Source organism: Micrasema longulum, unplaced genomic scaffold (assembly GCF_059751315.1).
Source record: "Micrasema longulum isolate JH-2025_06_02 unplaced genomic scaffold, ASM5975131v1 h1tg002018l, whole genome shotgun sequence".
NCBI lineage: Eukaryota > Metazoa > Arthropoda > Insecta > Trichoptera > Brachycentridae > Micrasema > Micrasema longulum.
Window position 1 is genome coordinate 62819 of NW_028279187.1, and position 16374 is coordinate 79192.

At 32.6% G+C, this 16374-nt stretch overlaps 1 protein-coding gene across 1 annotated transcript in view; it reads right to left on the bottom strand.

Moving 5' to 3' along the window:
• Positions 1-16374, bottom strand: part of LOC148273264 (uncharacterized) — a gene marked incomplete at its 3' end in the record, with an annotated part of 192892 nt that overhangs the window by 62812 nt on the left and 113706 nt on the right. The window contains exon 5 of the mRNA XM_088238940.1: positions 14031-14127. Coding sequence (XP_088095066.1) covers positions 14031-14127 — 97 coding nt within the window. The remainder of the gene's footprint in view (positions 1-14030; positions 14128-16374) is intronic.

The window sequence follows — 16374 nt, forward strand, 5'->3', positions numbered from 1 at the left end:
TTATTTATTTACAAGCGGACCCGACAGACGTTGTCCTGCCCGAACGTTGCTTGCGCGCTATAAGCTGATTCAGCAAACGTTTTTTCGTAAATAAGGACACGTGTTATTTATTTTTGCCTTTTTCGAGCTATTTATATATTTGTAATAAGGGTTAGTTTTTCGTTTTATCTCGTCATGTGATTGGCTTAGAGGTCTCGTCGTGCTCAAATCAAAATTGTGCGAAAGTCACTACTCTAGTGCCATAATCCATGGAGAAAATACGGGTATACGTTTTAATGAAGAAAAGTCAGAGCGCGTTTTACCCTGAGCATTCTAAAATAATGACACTAACTCACGATAAACGTGAATTTAGTCATTCTTTAAACGCCAGTCGGGTTTTGACGTGACCTTGACATTTAATTCGAAACCAAAAGAAAAGAAAAATTACTGTGCCATGAAAGGAAAAATACTTTTCATTGATAAGTAGGTACCTACCTAGGTACTTGTTTATGATAGACTTCTAAAACATTTTTTTTAATATTCAAATATTGAATTTAATTAGGTACCTTGGGCTTTGTTTATGGTTAAATTCCAAAACATTAAATTATTACTTTTTCTAATATAGATTTTTTTTTGCAAATGTCAAACTCTGCACTATTTATCAACAGTGGTGGATTCTGTGTAAGAATCAATTTTTTTTAAATTTATCAAATGTCGGTTGAAATTATTTAAGCATTACTAAAAATCCATTAAAAATAAGTCAATATGTAGAAATTAAGAAATCCTAACGAAATCAATCAATTCAGTATCCATTAAAAATAATTGACGTTTAAAAACGTTAAAATACAAACTTTTTTAATACACAAAAAAACAACACTCCGTATTTATTGGAATATGCATTTCAGTAGAATGCAACCCTGGAAGTTCGATGAAAAACGCATATTCGCTCCTAACTTTTTTTCTGATGAACATATAAAAGATATTCTTATTTACAAACCTAAGTCACGAAAATTTGTTTTTTTTTTGCAAAAAACCGCATGTAAATCGGTCCGGCAGTTATCGAGTCAATGAAGGACAAACTTTCGTACATTCATTTTTATACAGCGTCGTTGCACATCAAATATGGGCCATGTGACTCGGAGCACATTCTGAGAAAATCGATAAAAACGATTTAAAAAAAAAACTAAACCAAAAATAACACTTCTGTGTATGGACGAAGTAGGAAAAATACAGTGTTTTTCAATAAAGTAATATATTTATTAAAAATATTAATTAATTTATGCCAAAAAGTCGCATTTCGATGCGATTTAGCCACATGGCTTATATTTAATGCACAGTTTTCGTCACATAGCCCATTTTTAATATTTATCAAATTAATAAAAACAAACAAACCACCACGCCGTTTCCCAATAGGGGTAGGCAAAGAGAATAGATCGCCATATCACTCTCTCTTTGCATAAATACCTCGCTTCCTCTACATTCATACATCTTCTTATGCACGCACGCCGATTCCGACTTTTGACATGTTCATCTTCAAATATTTGTTAAATTTGTTCATGTCATAACTTTCTCGATCTTCCTCGTTTCCTGCATCCATCAACATTCGCATCGTAAATCTTTTAAGCCGTTCTTGCGCCGTTCATTAGCTCTACATGTCCAAACAAATCAGAAAAACTGATTTCATTGAGATTTTTTTATCACAAAATGTATCTTAATAATATATAAACATACAATATTTTGAGTTTGTCCAAATTTTTGTAGACAAGGACTGCATTCAACTCCCTGGGGAGCTGCTTATATTAACATATTACAACAGAGATGAAGAACATTGAAGAGAAGGTAATATAGAAGTATAGGCATCTACAGGGCTTATGACCTGTCAATGGCTCTATACTTCTATATTACCTTCTCTTAAATGTTCTTCATCTCTGTTGTAATATGTTAATATAAACATACTATTACATTTGAATTGTATAGTGGTATGCAGAGAATATGACTATATTTTAATGTCATTTTGCCAGGATCCTTCTGACAAATCAAATGAGTAGACGTTACAGTCATTATTTCTTACCTCTTTCTTTAAGAATCAATTCAAATTTAATTATCTCTTTATAAAATTATAATTTAATGAAATACGTGGTATTAAAATAACCACAAGACGATTTTTTATGTGACTATTATTTCAAATCATACATTATAAGTACATCAAATACACAAATAATAATCATCACATGCAAATATTATCAATCAAACAAAAAGCTGGAAAGGCAGTAGAAGACTGAGTCAAAAATAATGTAAAAAAACTGTATATTTAACTAATTTTCGTAAAAATCGTCACATGGCGCATATTTGATGTCCATCGACGATTTATTGATGTCATACTGCTGCACTTAAATGTATTGCTAATAAGTGTAAAAGCCCATAAGGCGAATAAATAAATTAACGGATAGAAGAATTGAAGAAATGCGGATGTGAGAACATGGGCAAAGTGGTGAATGTTACAGTGAGAAAAAAACCACATCAACAACAACAACAACAACAAACCATCACGCCGACTCCCCGCAAGGGTAGGCAGAGAGGATAGAACGCCACAACACTCTATCTTTGCATACATATCTCGCTTCCTCTACATTTATACATCTTCTCATACACGCGCGCCGATTATTCCGACTTTTGACATGTCCATCCTTAAGTATTTGTTGGATTTGGTCATGCCATGTCTTTCTCGGTCTTCCTCTATTTCTGCATCCATCAACATTCGTATTGTAAATATTCTTAGCCGTTCTCTCGCTGTCCATTCGTTCTACGTGTCCAAACCAGCGCAGAGCTCCTTTCTTGATTTTGTCGATAATGCAACTAGACTTCCAAACACTTTTCTCTAAAATGTTCTCCATTTCTGTTGTAATATGTAAATCTTAATAACTCTTTAGGTGGTGGTAGTAGTTGTATACAAAATTAGACAAATTCAAAAGATTGTTCATATTTTAGGATTTCCAATAAGGTTGATTGCTTTACTTTTTGACGTATGAGAAGCACAGAGAAACATCGGGTCACAAAAAGCAAGAAACAAAAAAGGTGTCCCAAAAGGATCCAACTCAGTTCCCACAACGTAAAACAAAAAATGTAACAAAACAAATTATAGCAAAAAACAATCACCACACATTGGTATTTGAATAAATTGTATCTCTTGATTGAAAATAATCACAAAAAAGAAAACCTGTTTACTTCTTTAACTGATTCGGAGGCTCACAAATCAAAAGATAAGATCCATTCGAAACAAATATTCCGACATGTATTAATATATGTTGGTCCTTTTCTCGCCTAGGTCCATATTTATGCCGTGGAATATCGGAAAACTTTATATTTTCTGGGCACAGACCCTTAAATATCCCCGTTTATTTCCCGGGGGAGGTGACCGTTTGTTTTTTTTTCAGCTCGTGAGGGAATAGCTGGGCAAGTCTTCGTATATTTTGCATGAAGGTCGCGTCGGGTGGTGTTATCTGCAAGTTTACGAGTAGATTTCGAGTCAGTAAGAAGTTGAGCAAAGTTCAAGACACATTCCATGTAACGGTACACTGATAAAACCCTCTAAATGTCAAAATTTGAAATAAGTTAAAAATTAAGTTACATGTCAATTCTCTTAATCCTCCGGGGTTTATTTTGAAAGTTGGCAAGCATAAAAACCCAATAAAAGTACTTAAGAAAAAACGTATTCTGGTGAAAACCATCAATTCCATTTACCATATATTTCATACAAGAACCACCTTCTCATATGAAATATTCATATTTTTATTTATATCATATTATGTACTTAAAATTATACGTTTATACAAAGTTGCTTTGACTATCTAAGGTTATTAACCCTAAATTAAGTCTGTCAAAAAAAAAAAAAAAACAGTGATCAATCAATAGAAAAAATAATAAAGGTAGTAGACATAGTAAAAATATACTTTAAAAAAAACATAGTAAAATACATAGTAAAAAAACAGTAAAAATGTAGGTAGCAAAAATATAATAAAAATATAAAATAAAAAATATTTTATATGCATATATACGAGTATATACGAAATGTGTTCAGAAAATAACGGATATTTTTCAATTTCGCGGATTTGGAGAGTCCGATTGTCAATTTATATGTTGGTAATCATGCCCCTGAAGTATGCGAAAATTTTCAGTTGTATTCATTGTTTACTTTGCCTGTGGCTGTCGCTAAGGTTAGACGTGTTTTTATGAGCTCGACAATTTTCGTTTGTAAAAAAAATGGATCAGAGAATTTGAATAAAATTTTTGTAAAAAATGAAATAAAGTGTAACAAAGTGTGTGAAATGTTAACAAAGGCCTATGATGAGTCTGCTATGAGTAAAACAAGAGATTACGAGTGGTATAAGCGTTTCCAAGATGGCCGTGAAGACATTGAATTTGTTTTTTTTGTTGGTTTTAATAACTTTCGGACTAATAAAGCCCGCGAAATTAAAAAATTCCCGTTATTTTCTGAACACACCTCGTATAATATAAAAAATATATATGAGAACGTGTTCTTATATGGTTCATAAACCAAGCATCAAGATTATTTTCCTATACTCACTCAGTGGTGCATTGCGCACTGCATTGGTTCTTCAATAGTAAAGTATCAAGATAAATTTTATTACATGGAAAGTAAAGTGACTTGTACATAAACATATTTTTTGCAAACCAAAAATAAGCTGAAAAATATAAGGGACCTGACGAAGATACAGGTACGTCTCGAAACCGGTAGACACAGAAAATTCGGTAAGTGGTTACCACACAAGTATTTGCTAACATTTATAAAAAATAAGCATTTTCAACTGGTCATATAAGTATAACAATGATGAGAATTACGTTTTAGAAGTGGAGATCGAACCTTGAATCAAAGAATTCAAAGACCAAAACAACACAGGACCACAAACCGAATTGATTTTTAATTAAAGTTGGTGATGTGTGCTTGTAAGTGTATATACCCAAAGTAAGAAGCTCTTCAAAACTCTATTTAGAAGCCTTCCTTGACTCTACATAATTACAATCTAGACACGTCTTGAGTGACTGTACCTTCAAAGCAAAATTTATTGAACTAACTTTACTAACGAAAATTGCGTTAACCTTATAGCAAAACTTGTAATATTTAAAGTTAGAAAATCAGGTGTATGAATCGATTCGAATACAGACAGGATTACCGTGATATTATCCAACTAGGCAAGTTGTTGAGTTAGGAGACATGCAGCCACGTATAATTGATCGAAGAATAATTGAAGATTTGACTAAGATGAGGGTGAATGGATCCTCGGTACCAGACAGCACGGAGGAGGCCAACGTAGAACACCAATAAAGTTATGAATAGCATATAATATTTTAATTATGGTAATATGCAATTATGCATAATTATGCTATTAATTCACCTATTCCAAGATTGCACAGTCTAGTGAAGCAAATCAGTTGCATTGACACTTTTCACATTAGCCGAATCAAGTTTCATCTTTATATTAAATAAATAGTTTAGGATTCTGACTGTAGGCAACCATTTGTTTATTTAAATATTTTATTTTTTTAAATATTCTTTGTTCTAAATATTTTTATTAATATGCTAAAATGTCTTCTTGCTCATACTGATCATCGTGGTTTCGGATGTGACGGGTTTTAAAGAACACCCTGTATAAGAATACACAATATAAAAAAATAGTACATACATCCAGTTAAAGTTTTTTACAAATATTATAATAAGAGAACATGTTACACAGTAAAGAGAAAAAATAATATATTATCTAAGACAAGATAAAAAAAGAGAAAAAGAGAAGCACATAAGAAGGTTAAGAAATGAAGAAACAGTAGGAGTGGAGTATAGAGAGTTCACAATATAGTGGACCGATTCAAATTTTTAATAAGATAATAACATGAACATAATTAAAGGAACAAACTTATTATACACTGACAAATAATTCATTTTGGTGTTCCAAAAAGTTTTTTTTGAAGTCAAAATTTTTTTATTAAAAATACCGATTTCGATGTACTATTTAGTAATCGCTGTTAAAATAAAATAGAATAAGATTTATTAGTTAATTATACCTTGATAAAGAAGCTTGTGTAGCTTTGAAAACGGTCGGTAGAAAAGTGTTAAAGTAGTGGTTAAAAAAAAAAGCCTTTTATTCATTTCATTAAAAATAAAAATGTAACCATTTATTAATATGAAGTTGTATGACACCGTGTAGATATTTCACGGTAGATGCCTATCACGTTGTTAGCAGCCTAACTAGAAAATTACAAATGCGAAATGCATATTAAATTGGAAAATGTTCGAGATGTTTCCTGAAGTAATTTATTTGTCTTAAGCAGGTAGTTTTCCGTTCACGGAATAAGACGAGAAGAAATTATACATCACATCCATATAAACAGGACAGGGGGGGAAGATACAGAATGGATTCCTTAAACTTCTGGATCGTAAATCTCATCCCTATTTTGACTCGTACAAAGACTTTTCTTCCTTTCATAGTTTAACTTCCCTTACTAAACGTAGAAGCATTTCTGATCTGTCTTTCCTCTTCAAAATTTCAAACAATTTTATCAATAATCCATATCTCTTAGAGCGTATTTCAATAAACTGTCCCGTAAAGTCAACACGACAATTTAATTTTTTTATAATCCATTGCCCAAAAAAAAATATGTTCAAAACTCGTTTATTTATCGTAAATGCTCCAAATTAAATTTCCGATGTCCCATTAGATATTTTTAATTAAAAAAATTGTCATTATGATAATAAAAATACGTATTTAGTTTTATTCCACTTATATTTATAATTTTTTACCAGTGACCGGATTTCGTCGTGACCGACATCGTCAGACTGGTGGGAGACTAAACAAATTTCCATGTCATATACAAGTGCAAGCAGGGGTTTTAAATCATGATTTTATATAATTATGGAAATAAAAGAATTTAAATTAAAATCATTTAAGTATAAGGTAATAACAATTATAAGTGATACTTTAATCAACAAATTTGGAAAATCCAGCGACCGGTTTCATCGCTTTCGCGACATCTTCGAGACTGGTATCTTTATTAAAGAGTTAAATGTATTTATACAAAACAGAGGTAAGGATAGATAATTCAAAGTTATATGTAAGTAAATTAAAATAGCATTATAACAACTCATTAGTTAACCCAAAGAAAATTTGTTGATAATGATCCTTAAGATAAAAATAACTTTATTTAATTTAGGAAACACCTACACGCATTCTATGCTAGTGTGATGCTTCACATCATAAAAGGAGTCTCATCCTCGAGGGACCACTGGTTAAACCAGAGGATGTTAAAGAGCTCGCCCCCTACCGATAGTTTACGGATCTGGACATGAAGGAGGAGATTTAGCAAAATGTAAACTCTCGCCGTCAACACAGTAGCCAGGCTCTTTATAGACCTGGGCTGGTATTCCAAACGCTCTCGTGGCCGTTTTATCTCGTGTATTATGTGTGTACGAGATAATAATAATAACAACTGTTTTCTCGTGCCAGGAGAGTGGTTCAGGATAGCACCCCTGGGCGAGAACTTTTCACGTGGACCCGTCAAAATAGATCTTCACAGGTTTCAGTGTCGTCAGAAGCTTGCATAGCACTGACCCCCACCACTAAAAATAAGAATAATACTAACAAAATTTAAAAATATAAAAAACCCACTGAACAAAACTGATTTGATCTGACTTTTTAAAGGTTGAATACCGCATTCAATCAGATATTATTATTTCTTTATAAAAAGTTACCTAGTTAAAAGTTGGTTGAAAGAAATTTCAATACAAAACATTAAGTCTATTTGTTTGATTAATTGATTCTCAAACAAGTCATGTCGAAGATACAATGAAAGGGAAATTAGGTTAACAATATGAGAACGATGTGTTATTGAGTTTAGCGTGACCACAAACCCCAAAAGCGACATGCTCAATTAACCAGGTACACGCAACGGATTAATTTTACCCCACTGGCATACATTTAGTTAGTGCCGAGCGCAGAAAGGGGTTAAATAATGACAAACTGAAAACCCTTACTAAGATACGGACAAAGAAAAATGGAAAATGAATTGTTTTTACGTAGACAAAAACCGGGAAAAACAATCATGAAAACGAACGGACAGTACAGACAAAAGATAATGATATAAAACGAGAAAACTTTTCGGTCGAAACTGACTGAAACCTTGGTCGATCACTAATAAGAATACGTCATTTTGTAGACTATTAACGCAAAAACTCTTGATCGCGTAGCCACTCCGTTTTACTCTTGCTACATCTAATGTTCAATCTTTGGTCAGTTGGAATGAAATTAAAAATATAACGTACGAATAATTGACAGTTGTAAATCCACATTTATTACAAATTTTAGGGATCACTAAATCAATATTACAAGTAAAGCTAGTGTTATGATTATGAATTTGATTAATTAAAAAAATAATTTAAAATTATACTGCTCTCATTAAAAGAATTGACAATTATTTTTTCTCAAATTAAAATGATTAAATACTCAATATATTCTAGAGAAACGATTGCGGCCCCACGTTGGGCGCCAAATGTACATGTGTACCTAGCAAGAAAAGTTTCCGTTAAAAATGAATGAACGTATGAATGGACTTAGCGAGCTCGGGGCACGGTCGGAGCTTCAAGGCCGCGGGGAGCAAGGCCAGCGAAATGAAGACACATTTAATTTGTAAACTAATTTGAATTAAACGGATTAGATAGCAGGCGGGCACCAGATTGTGGCGATAGCAGGAAATATACGAGTATGGGAAACGCTCCACACGCCACGGAACCTAATTGTTTAAAAGGTTTACTAATAATCTATGCAAAACAGTCAACGTGATATTGTTTTAGATAAGCTACTACTTGTAATACTGCAAAGCGTTTAGTCGAATCGCACACACATGTTAATAAAAATTTAGCCAATTTATAGTCCTTAAAACTTCGCTTGATTAAAATGACAGCTGCCAAACTAATGTCACTATTGATGAAAAATCACTGATCATGTACCGATCGAATTGATTTCATCAGTTTTTTCGTACAAACATGAAACTCTGTTTTCGAAAATTGATATAAAAACACAAAAACAAGCCTATTATAGTGTGTCTAAGACAATTATTTACTAAAAACAAGACATTAAATACTTTTTTTCATGAACAACAACAAATGAATTATTTTTTTATTCGATCGATTTTCATTGATCAATTTGTCCCATCTCTAACATTTTTACAAAATGTCGTAACCTTGTAAGAATATTGTTAATTTAGGTTTATTTTAGTTTTTTGTAGTTTTAATTCTAATTTTATATAATTATGTTGATTTATACGTCAAGCATTGTATTAAAAAAATAAATGAACATGCCAGATACGAATGATTTTTCGTGCGTCAATATAAATCACTCCTTAGAAGTTACTACAAAGTTATGTCGTCACTTTTGCTGACAACTGTCATTCTAATCAAGCTATATTTTAAGGACTATAGTTATTTTTCAGGGAAGCAAGTACCTTTATACAGCAATTTAAAATTAATAATCAATTATGTAAAATATATTCGCATTATGCAACCAATGTTTGCTTCGTATCTAGGCAGATGAAGAATACAGTTATCTGTGTAAAAAAAAACAGAACTCTGGACAAATGTTTTCGGCTCGATGACCGCTATCAGGTAAAAGCCCTGAATACAAAAATCGAACGGAGATAGGCTCGTCGTGGGTTCGATTTCTGGCAGGATGGGCGTGAAATATTGATTCGAAATGTTTTGAATGCAATATTTCATTGTTTCTGGAATTGCGTCTAAAACGTAAAACTAATCACCTTAACTTCATGTAACAGATGATCGAACTATGGTGCATTTAATTTACCAGTGCAGTGAAAGAAGGATGATGATACTATTCATCGATAAAAAAATATATCCCTTCAGACCATAAAAAGTATTATATATATATATATATATATATATATATATATATATATATATATTTTTAATCAGCAAAAAAATATGTAAGTAAAATTATTTATTTAAGTACATGATAATGCATTAGAACAATACATGTACAATGTCTCATGTCCAACAAATGAAAATTAACTTCTGAATCAAATTTCAAAGGAATTCCACAAAATCAGAAATATTTCAACTGTGCATTTTCCAATGCAGTTTACTTGCAGCACATCAGAGCGGGGGAAGAATGATGGCTATTTTAAAACTAAAACAAAACATAAATAAAAAAGAAACGAAATAAAAATTGACATTAATAAAAAAAATATAGGGTAGTATTATATTTAGGTATATGTTTTCTTTTGCTGTAGTGAATATTTCTCGATATCAATTTAAATAATCTGTAAGGGTTAATAAATAATTTTTCAAATAAAAAATATTTTGATAGTAAAAATAAACCAATACATTCTTATTGCATTTGATGTACATTCGTCATGGTTATTAACGATTTCGAAAAATGTTTTAAATTATTAATATTTTCGTTAATCGTCGCATCGAATATCATGTTTATGTAACGTGGGCTAATTGCCAAAACTAGGTAATATTAAAATCAGAATTTTTCAGTTAACCACTAAAAACACTTCTTTGTATCCTCCTCCGTGAATGCTAAAAATATATAAGTTTTGCATTCGAATCATAATATTATCATGACAAGTAATGACACTTACTGCTCAAGAGATGTCGCTGCGGTGCCAGTCGTGAATGGGCGGAGCCACGTGGAACGTTGCAATCGGCAGAAGGCCGGAAGTAATCACTAGAACGGTACTCAGATTCAGCGGTCCCTAGCTATAGGGCGTATTTCTTTGTATTAAACTCCATATCCGTAATAACCGTATTTTCTTTGGCCACCCACAAGTTATTACAATTTAAAAGCACCATATGTAGCATTTGTGATTTTTAAAGTAATCTAGCTGAAGTAATTTGCGATAAAAATATGTATATATATTTCAACCTTTTATGATGAAGATATTTGGTGCTGTTAACTAAAATGGAGTGTGGAGGAGACAGTTTAGGCACTGTATGGCGAACCGAGCATTTTACAATTCATTTAAAAAAGGAGATTACAATAGTTAGGCCATGTCCAGAGAATGAATTATAGTCGTACCCCCAGTAAAATTATTTATACTACTCCGGAAAGCAGACAAAGCAGCAGCAGACTAAAATGAAGAAAGCTGGATGATGTGAAAAATTACATGAAAGCAATTAGCCTGACGATCTGAAGAAGAGCCGCAGGGTGCAGAAAGGAATGGAGATAGATTCTGATCAGCACCCACAACGAGCTGTAGCGCCACTGATGATGATTATTTAATATATTATTATTTCTTGCCAGGGCTGCTATTTTGAACATTCCCTACCCACTAAAGAGTGGTTAATTTGAGGATTTTTATTTTATGCATGCGACTACGCTCCGCTACATATATGGCCACACTGATGATTAAACATCAAATGATGTGTAAAACTATTTAAAATACGGAAAAAACTAATACGGTTTGGTCAATTCAATCTAATGAAGTGTTTTGGGTAATGCTTAAAGTCGCAATAATGTTCTAAATGAAAATCATCATGTTGGGTTTCACGTGTTCTCGATTATTTGACGTTTAACCATCAGTGTGGCTACAAATTAACCCCTCTCTAGAGGGGAGAGAAGATTCGAAATTGCACCTCAGTAGCTCAATCACAAATAACTATCGACATGCTTAAAAACATGCTAAGCATTTGAGCGATGACAATGAACAATGATGAACATGCTTAAGTTATCGCAGTCATAAGTCAACGCTCGTGTCGGTTTGCCTTTTGTTTTCCTCGTAAATAAATACAGTTCATTGGCGAAAAATCTACGTTTACTATAAAAAATAAAACAATATATTTCATTTGCAAAATAGTAAGGAGTATCTAATACAAAAAAGTAAAAATTAAATTACAATTACAATGGTGACTGCTTTTTTTGACATTCGGCTTGCCAAACGCCGCCGCCGCGCCGGCTAAATGCAATGAATAGCATGATAAATAATAAATAAATAAAAATAGCAGTTTTGGAATATTTTCCATATTTACACCGGTGAAATTCAAATATGTGATTGCGCAGCAGGATTATACGTCGCGAAACGTAAAGATTTTGACATTTAATATTAGATGTTCACGGATGTTCCATTGTGATCGCGAATACGATAAACAACCATGGTGAGAATTTGTTATCACGTCGCTTATTAGCACGTCGATAGTTATTTGTGATTGAATTACCGGCTTGGAACAGTGTTTGTACTTAGCTAGAAAATGTTAAAAGGATAAAATAATTTGGTACAAAAATGTTCTTAAAAATCACAAAAAGCAAATATTTCTATCAAAAACAGACTTTTTTAAAAATACATAAAATGAAAAAGACCACGACATTTTTCCTACGAACTTCGGTCTGTAATCGGCCGTCCACGTTCCAGTAATGTCTTCGCCTGGCTATTACTCCGTACAATGACGCGTACAAACGTCGACCAATCGAAGCGATATAATTTAACGACCCCCAACCCCCTCGCGGATCTGAAATCGGGACACAGTAAATATGCAACACCTGAAATGCGCCGCTGCACCACCTGATTCTCCTCGGGGAAATAAAGGGGTCAGAGGTCGAGGATCGAGGAAATTAATTATGACACATTTGTACAATGCAAGTAGGGCGTAAAATATGATAAAATGGTAGGTACGTGGCTATGTGGTGACCTCAAAACACTCTGTTCTACATGGATTTGCTGCTTAAATATTTTTGTCACTATTTTTCAATACGGGCATTTATTCAAGAGTCTATATTTATAAAAATATACATGTTTAATACAATATTATTTCAAATTATTAAACATATCGTACCGATAAATTACACAGGCCAACAGGCATTTGGTGACCGCGATTTTTCGATTCGATTTTTATTTTTGACTAGTATTAGAACTAACATCAATTAAATAGTATCTCAAAAACTAGAGCTGATAGAAAAAATCTGGTGGCGTTTTTGAAATCAGCACATTAAAAACATTTTAAATCAGTTGTTGGATTTCCGGCGTTTTTTTTTTTCATTTTGTTGGCCTGTGTTATCAATTAATAGTTTGTCATCAGGTGCAATACAAATCGATTGGTTGGATTTGTTGAAATCTTCCTTAGTGTACGTATCGAGAAGTTAAAGGAGCCGGTTTCGTAATAGCTCGGTAGATAAATACAGACGATTGTTAAGCATACCGTCTTGGTCATGGTCAAAGGTCATATAAAAATCATGTTAAAACGAGCATTATTTATTCCTTGAATCGGGATCAATTAGAGTTTATAATCGCTTTGAAGTGGCCACTTTTATCACAGAAGCCCATTTAAAATACCATCATCATCATTCCCTTTCTGCACCCAATGGTGCATAGGGTACTGCATTGGTACACAAATCACAGTGTATCTTGATCATTTTTGTTACATGGAGGTAAGATGCTCAGTCTTACGCTTTAGGTCCAGGGACTATGAAATATTCTAGTGTTAAAACACCTTTTTAAATAAATATTTCATGTCGGGAATCGAACCAAAGACTTCTTGCATGGTAGGCAAACGCGCTGAGCACTACACCACGAGGCCGACTTAAAATGAGAAATATTTTAAATTTTAATTAAGTAAGGAACGCGGACTAAATTTTCGGGGTCATTCATTGGTTGGATTCGATCGTATGATGTCGTCAGTAGAACATACCGAGGTTGATAGAGATAGAACAGAAGTTAAGTATACCGTCTCGGTATCTGTCGATGAAGATAGCTTTTATAATCGCGGCCCTGCAACTACAGAGCACATGGACGGTTGAAATTCTAGACCATAAGAAGACTTAAATTAAGGATATTTTATGATGACCTATGTCCTTATTGCCCCGGACTGTCCTTAGTGCTTTGGAGTTAACTTCCTTTATTCGCTTGCCGGAATGCATCACTGCATTACATAAGTCACGGGAAAACACGCAAAACTGGTCGGAGGTCACGGAATGTCCCACAATCCGCCATTTAAAAGAACAATAAGCGAAATATTCACAAAACTTAATTACCTTGGTCGTTCTTGGTGGAAGGCGGTCGAGTTGGCTGTTTGAACGTGGGGCCCTTTTGACTAGGTGGCCCCACTGACGGCGCCATGGCCGGCTGCCTCTGTAAATAAATAAATCAAATATTAGACTTTTTTCAGAAAACAATATTTTAGATGTTTTTTTTATAAATATTAAGGAAACAAAATATCTTTGAACTTGACATTAGACACTATCGATGTTTTTTTTGGAAATTTTATTTTAATAAAGAAAAGTAATAAATCAAGTCTTCATGTCGAGTAGAATTTATTATTAAAATGAGTGTTAACATAAATTGAGTTGAGAGTTCCAAATGAAGAGAACAAGACAACAAATTAATCAATAATGTATTCTCCTTAATTGTTTTCTCTTTTATTCCTCTATTGAACGCGAACAGAAGTGAACCGTTTATATCAGATTTTATAATATTCTTCCTTTATATCAGATACAGTTAATTTGCACTTGATTCAAACTATTTTTTTTTTTTTTATTTAAATCTTAAAATAGGGCACACATATCATACATATTGTTATGTGTGTTCTAATAATAACATTGCAAATATATTAAATTTATAAATTGTTTATCACATATGTCTTGACCATTATTTTAAATTTTGATATGTTTTTTTCTTCATAAATATTTTTTTCCATTTCGTAATACTTTTTAATTGCTTTAAATAAAATTGAATTTTGTGACTTTGCCTTTTTCCTAAATGGAAGTCTAATTTTGTTCTTTTCTCTAGTATTGTGATTGTGTTCATGCTGGTTCCGATCAATTTTTTTCCAAAATTCTGTTTTTTTTATTAGAGTTTATAATTTTATGAACAAATATCATTGTATTGTAAAATATTCTTTGTTTATATGTTAATAATTTCATTTCATTTACCATCGACTTTACCCTCGTATATCTGTTTTTTTTTCAAAATGATTCTAAAGGCTTTATTTTGTAATACAGTTAGTTTATCTATGTTTTCTTTGTTTGATAAAAATAAAATGCTACTACAGTAGTTAACGTGTGGTTCAATAATTGCTTTGTAAATAGTTTTGCAGGAGTCCTTATCAATAAATCTTCTGATCCTTCCCAAAATTGATATTTTTTTTGCAATCTTATTTATTACCATCTTAGCGTTTTGGTGAAATGTAAGTTTTGAATCCAACATTACACCTAAATATTTAATTTCAGTGACTTCATTAAGTTTTTCATTTTCTATTACAATTGATGGTGTAATTTCTATTCTTTTGTTTCCTATATTCATATATTTAGTTTTGTTAACATTTAATTTTAATTTATTAATTTTTAGCCACAGTGATACACTATTAAGATCATGATTTAGTCTGTCCATAATTGTTTTATAATTTTCTCCCGATATATATATTAAGGCATCATCTGCAAAGAGTCTTATTTTTGAATATTTTAATGTTTCGACAATATCATTTATGTATATAATAAACAAAACCGGTCCGAGAACCGATCCTTGTGGTACTCCCAATGAAATTTTGAGGGGCTCGGAAATTTCATCATTCACCTTCGTTATTTGGTATCTATCGCCAAGGTACTCTTCAAACCATTTTATAGTTTTTCCTTTTATTCCTATTTTTTTCAATTTTTTAATAATTATTTCTCGGTCTATTGTTTCGAAGGCTCTTTTAAAATCCAAGAAAACTGCAATTACGAACATGTTCTTATATTTCTTATTCTTTGATTCATAAAACTGCGTTGTTCATGAAGTATAAGAAAACGCGATTAGTTCAGATTAGGGAATGCAATCCCGCAAGATAATTTCAATCCAGGTATTTGCGGGGCCGAGTTATCTTTGTCCCGCTGGATCCAGCAGTGTGAACCACGTGTGAACTTAGACCTCGGAAATCAATCGTAATAAAAGACCTAATAGACCTCGTTTTCGTGGTTTTAATTTTAACCCACATCAAACCAACTTTTTGATACATCTTAAGTGGTTTATTAATACTTTTAGACATAAAGATTAAGACATAAATTGACATGAATAAAATAACACACAAGGAATAAATTGACATAACAATATAAACATCAGAAACGTAAATATAAGTTTATATCAATGGCCATAAGTTGACAGCTCGTAAAGCTAGGGTTTCCTAGGACAGCGGTGCCCGTATTTTAACGGCCGTAGTGAACGGTGATGCAGTGGACAGCCATCGTAAAGGTGACTAGAGTGTGGTTTTCTAGGAAAACGTTGTTATTAACACCATTTAACACCGTTTTCCTAGGAAACCACTCTCTAATCACCTTTACGACGGCTGTCCACTGCATCACCGTTCACTACGGCCGTTAAAATACGGGCACCGCTGTCCTAGGA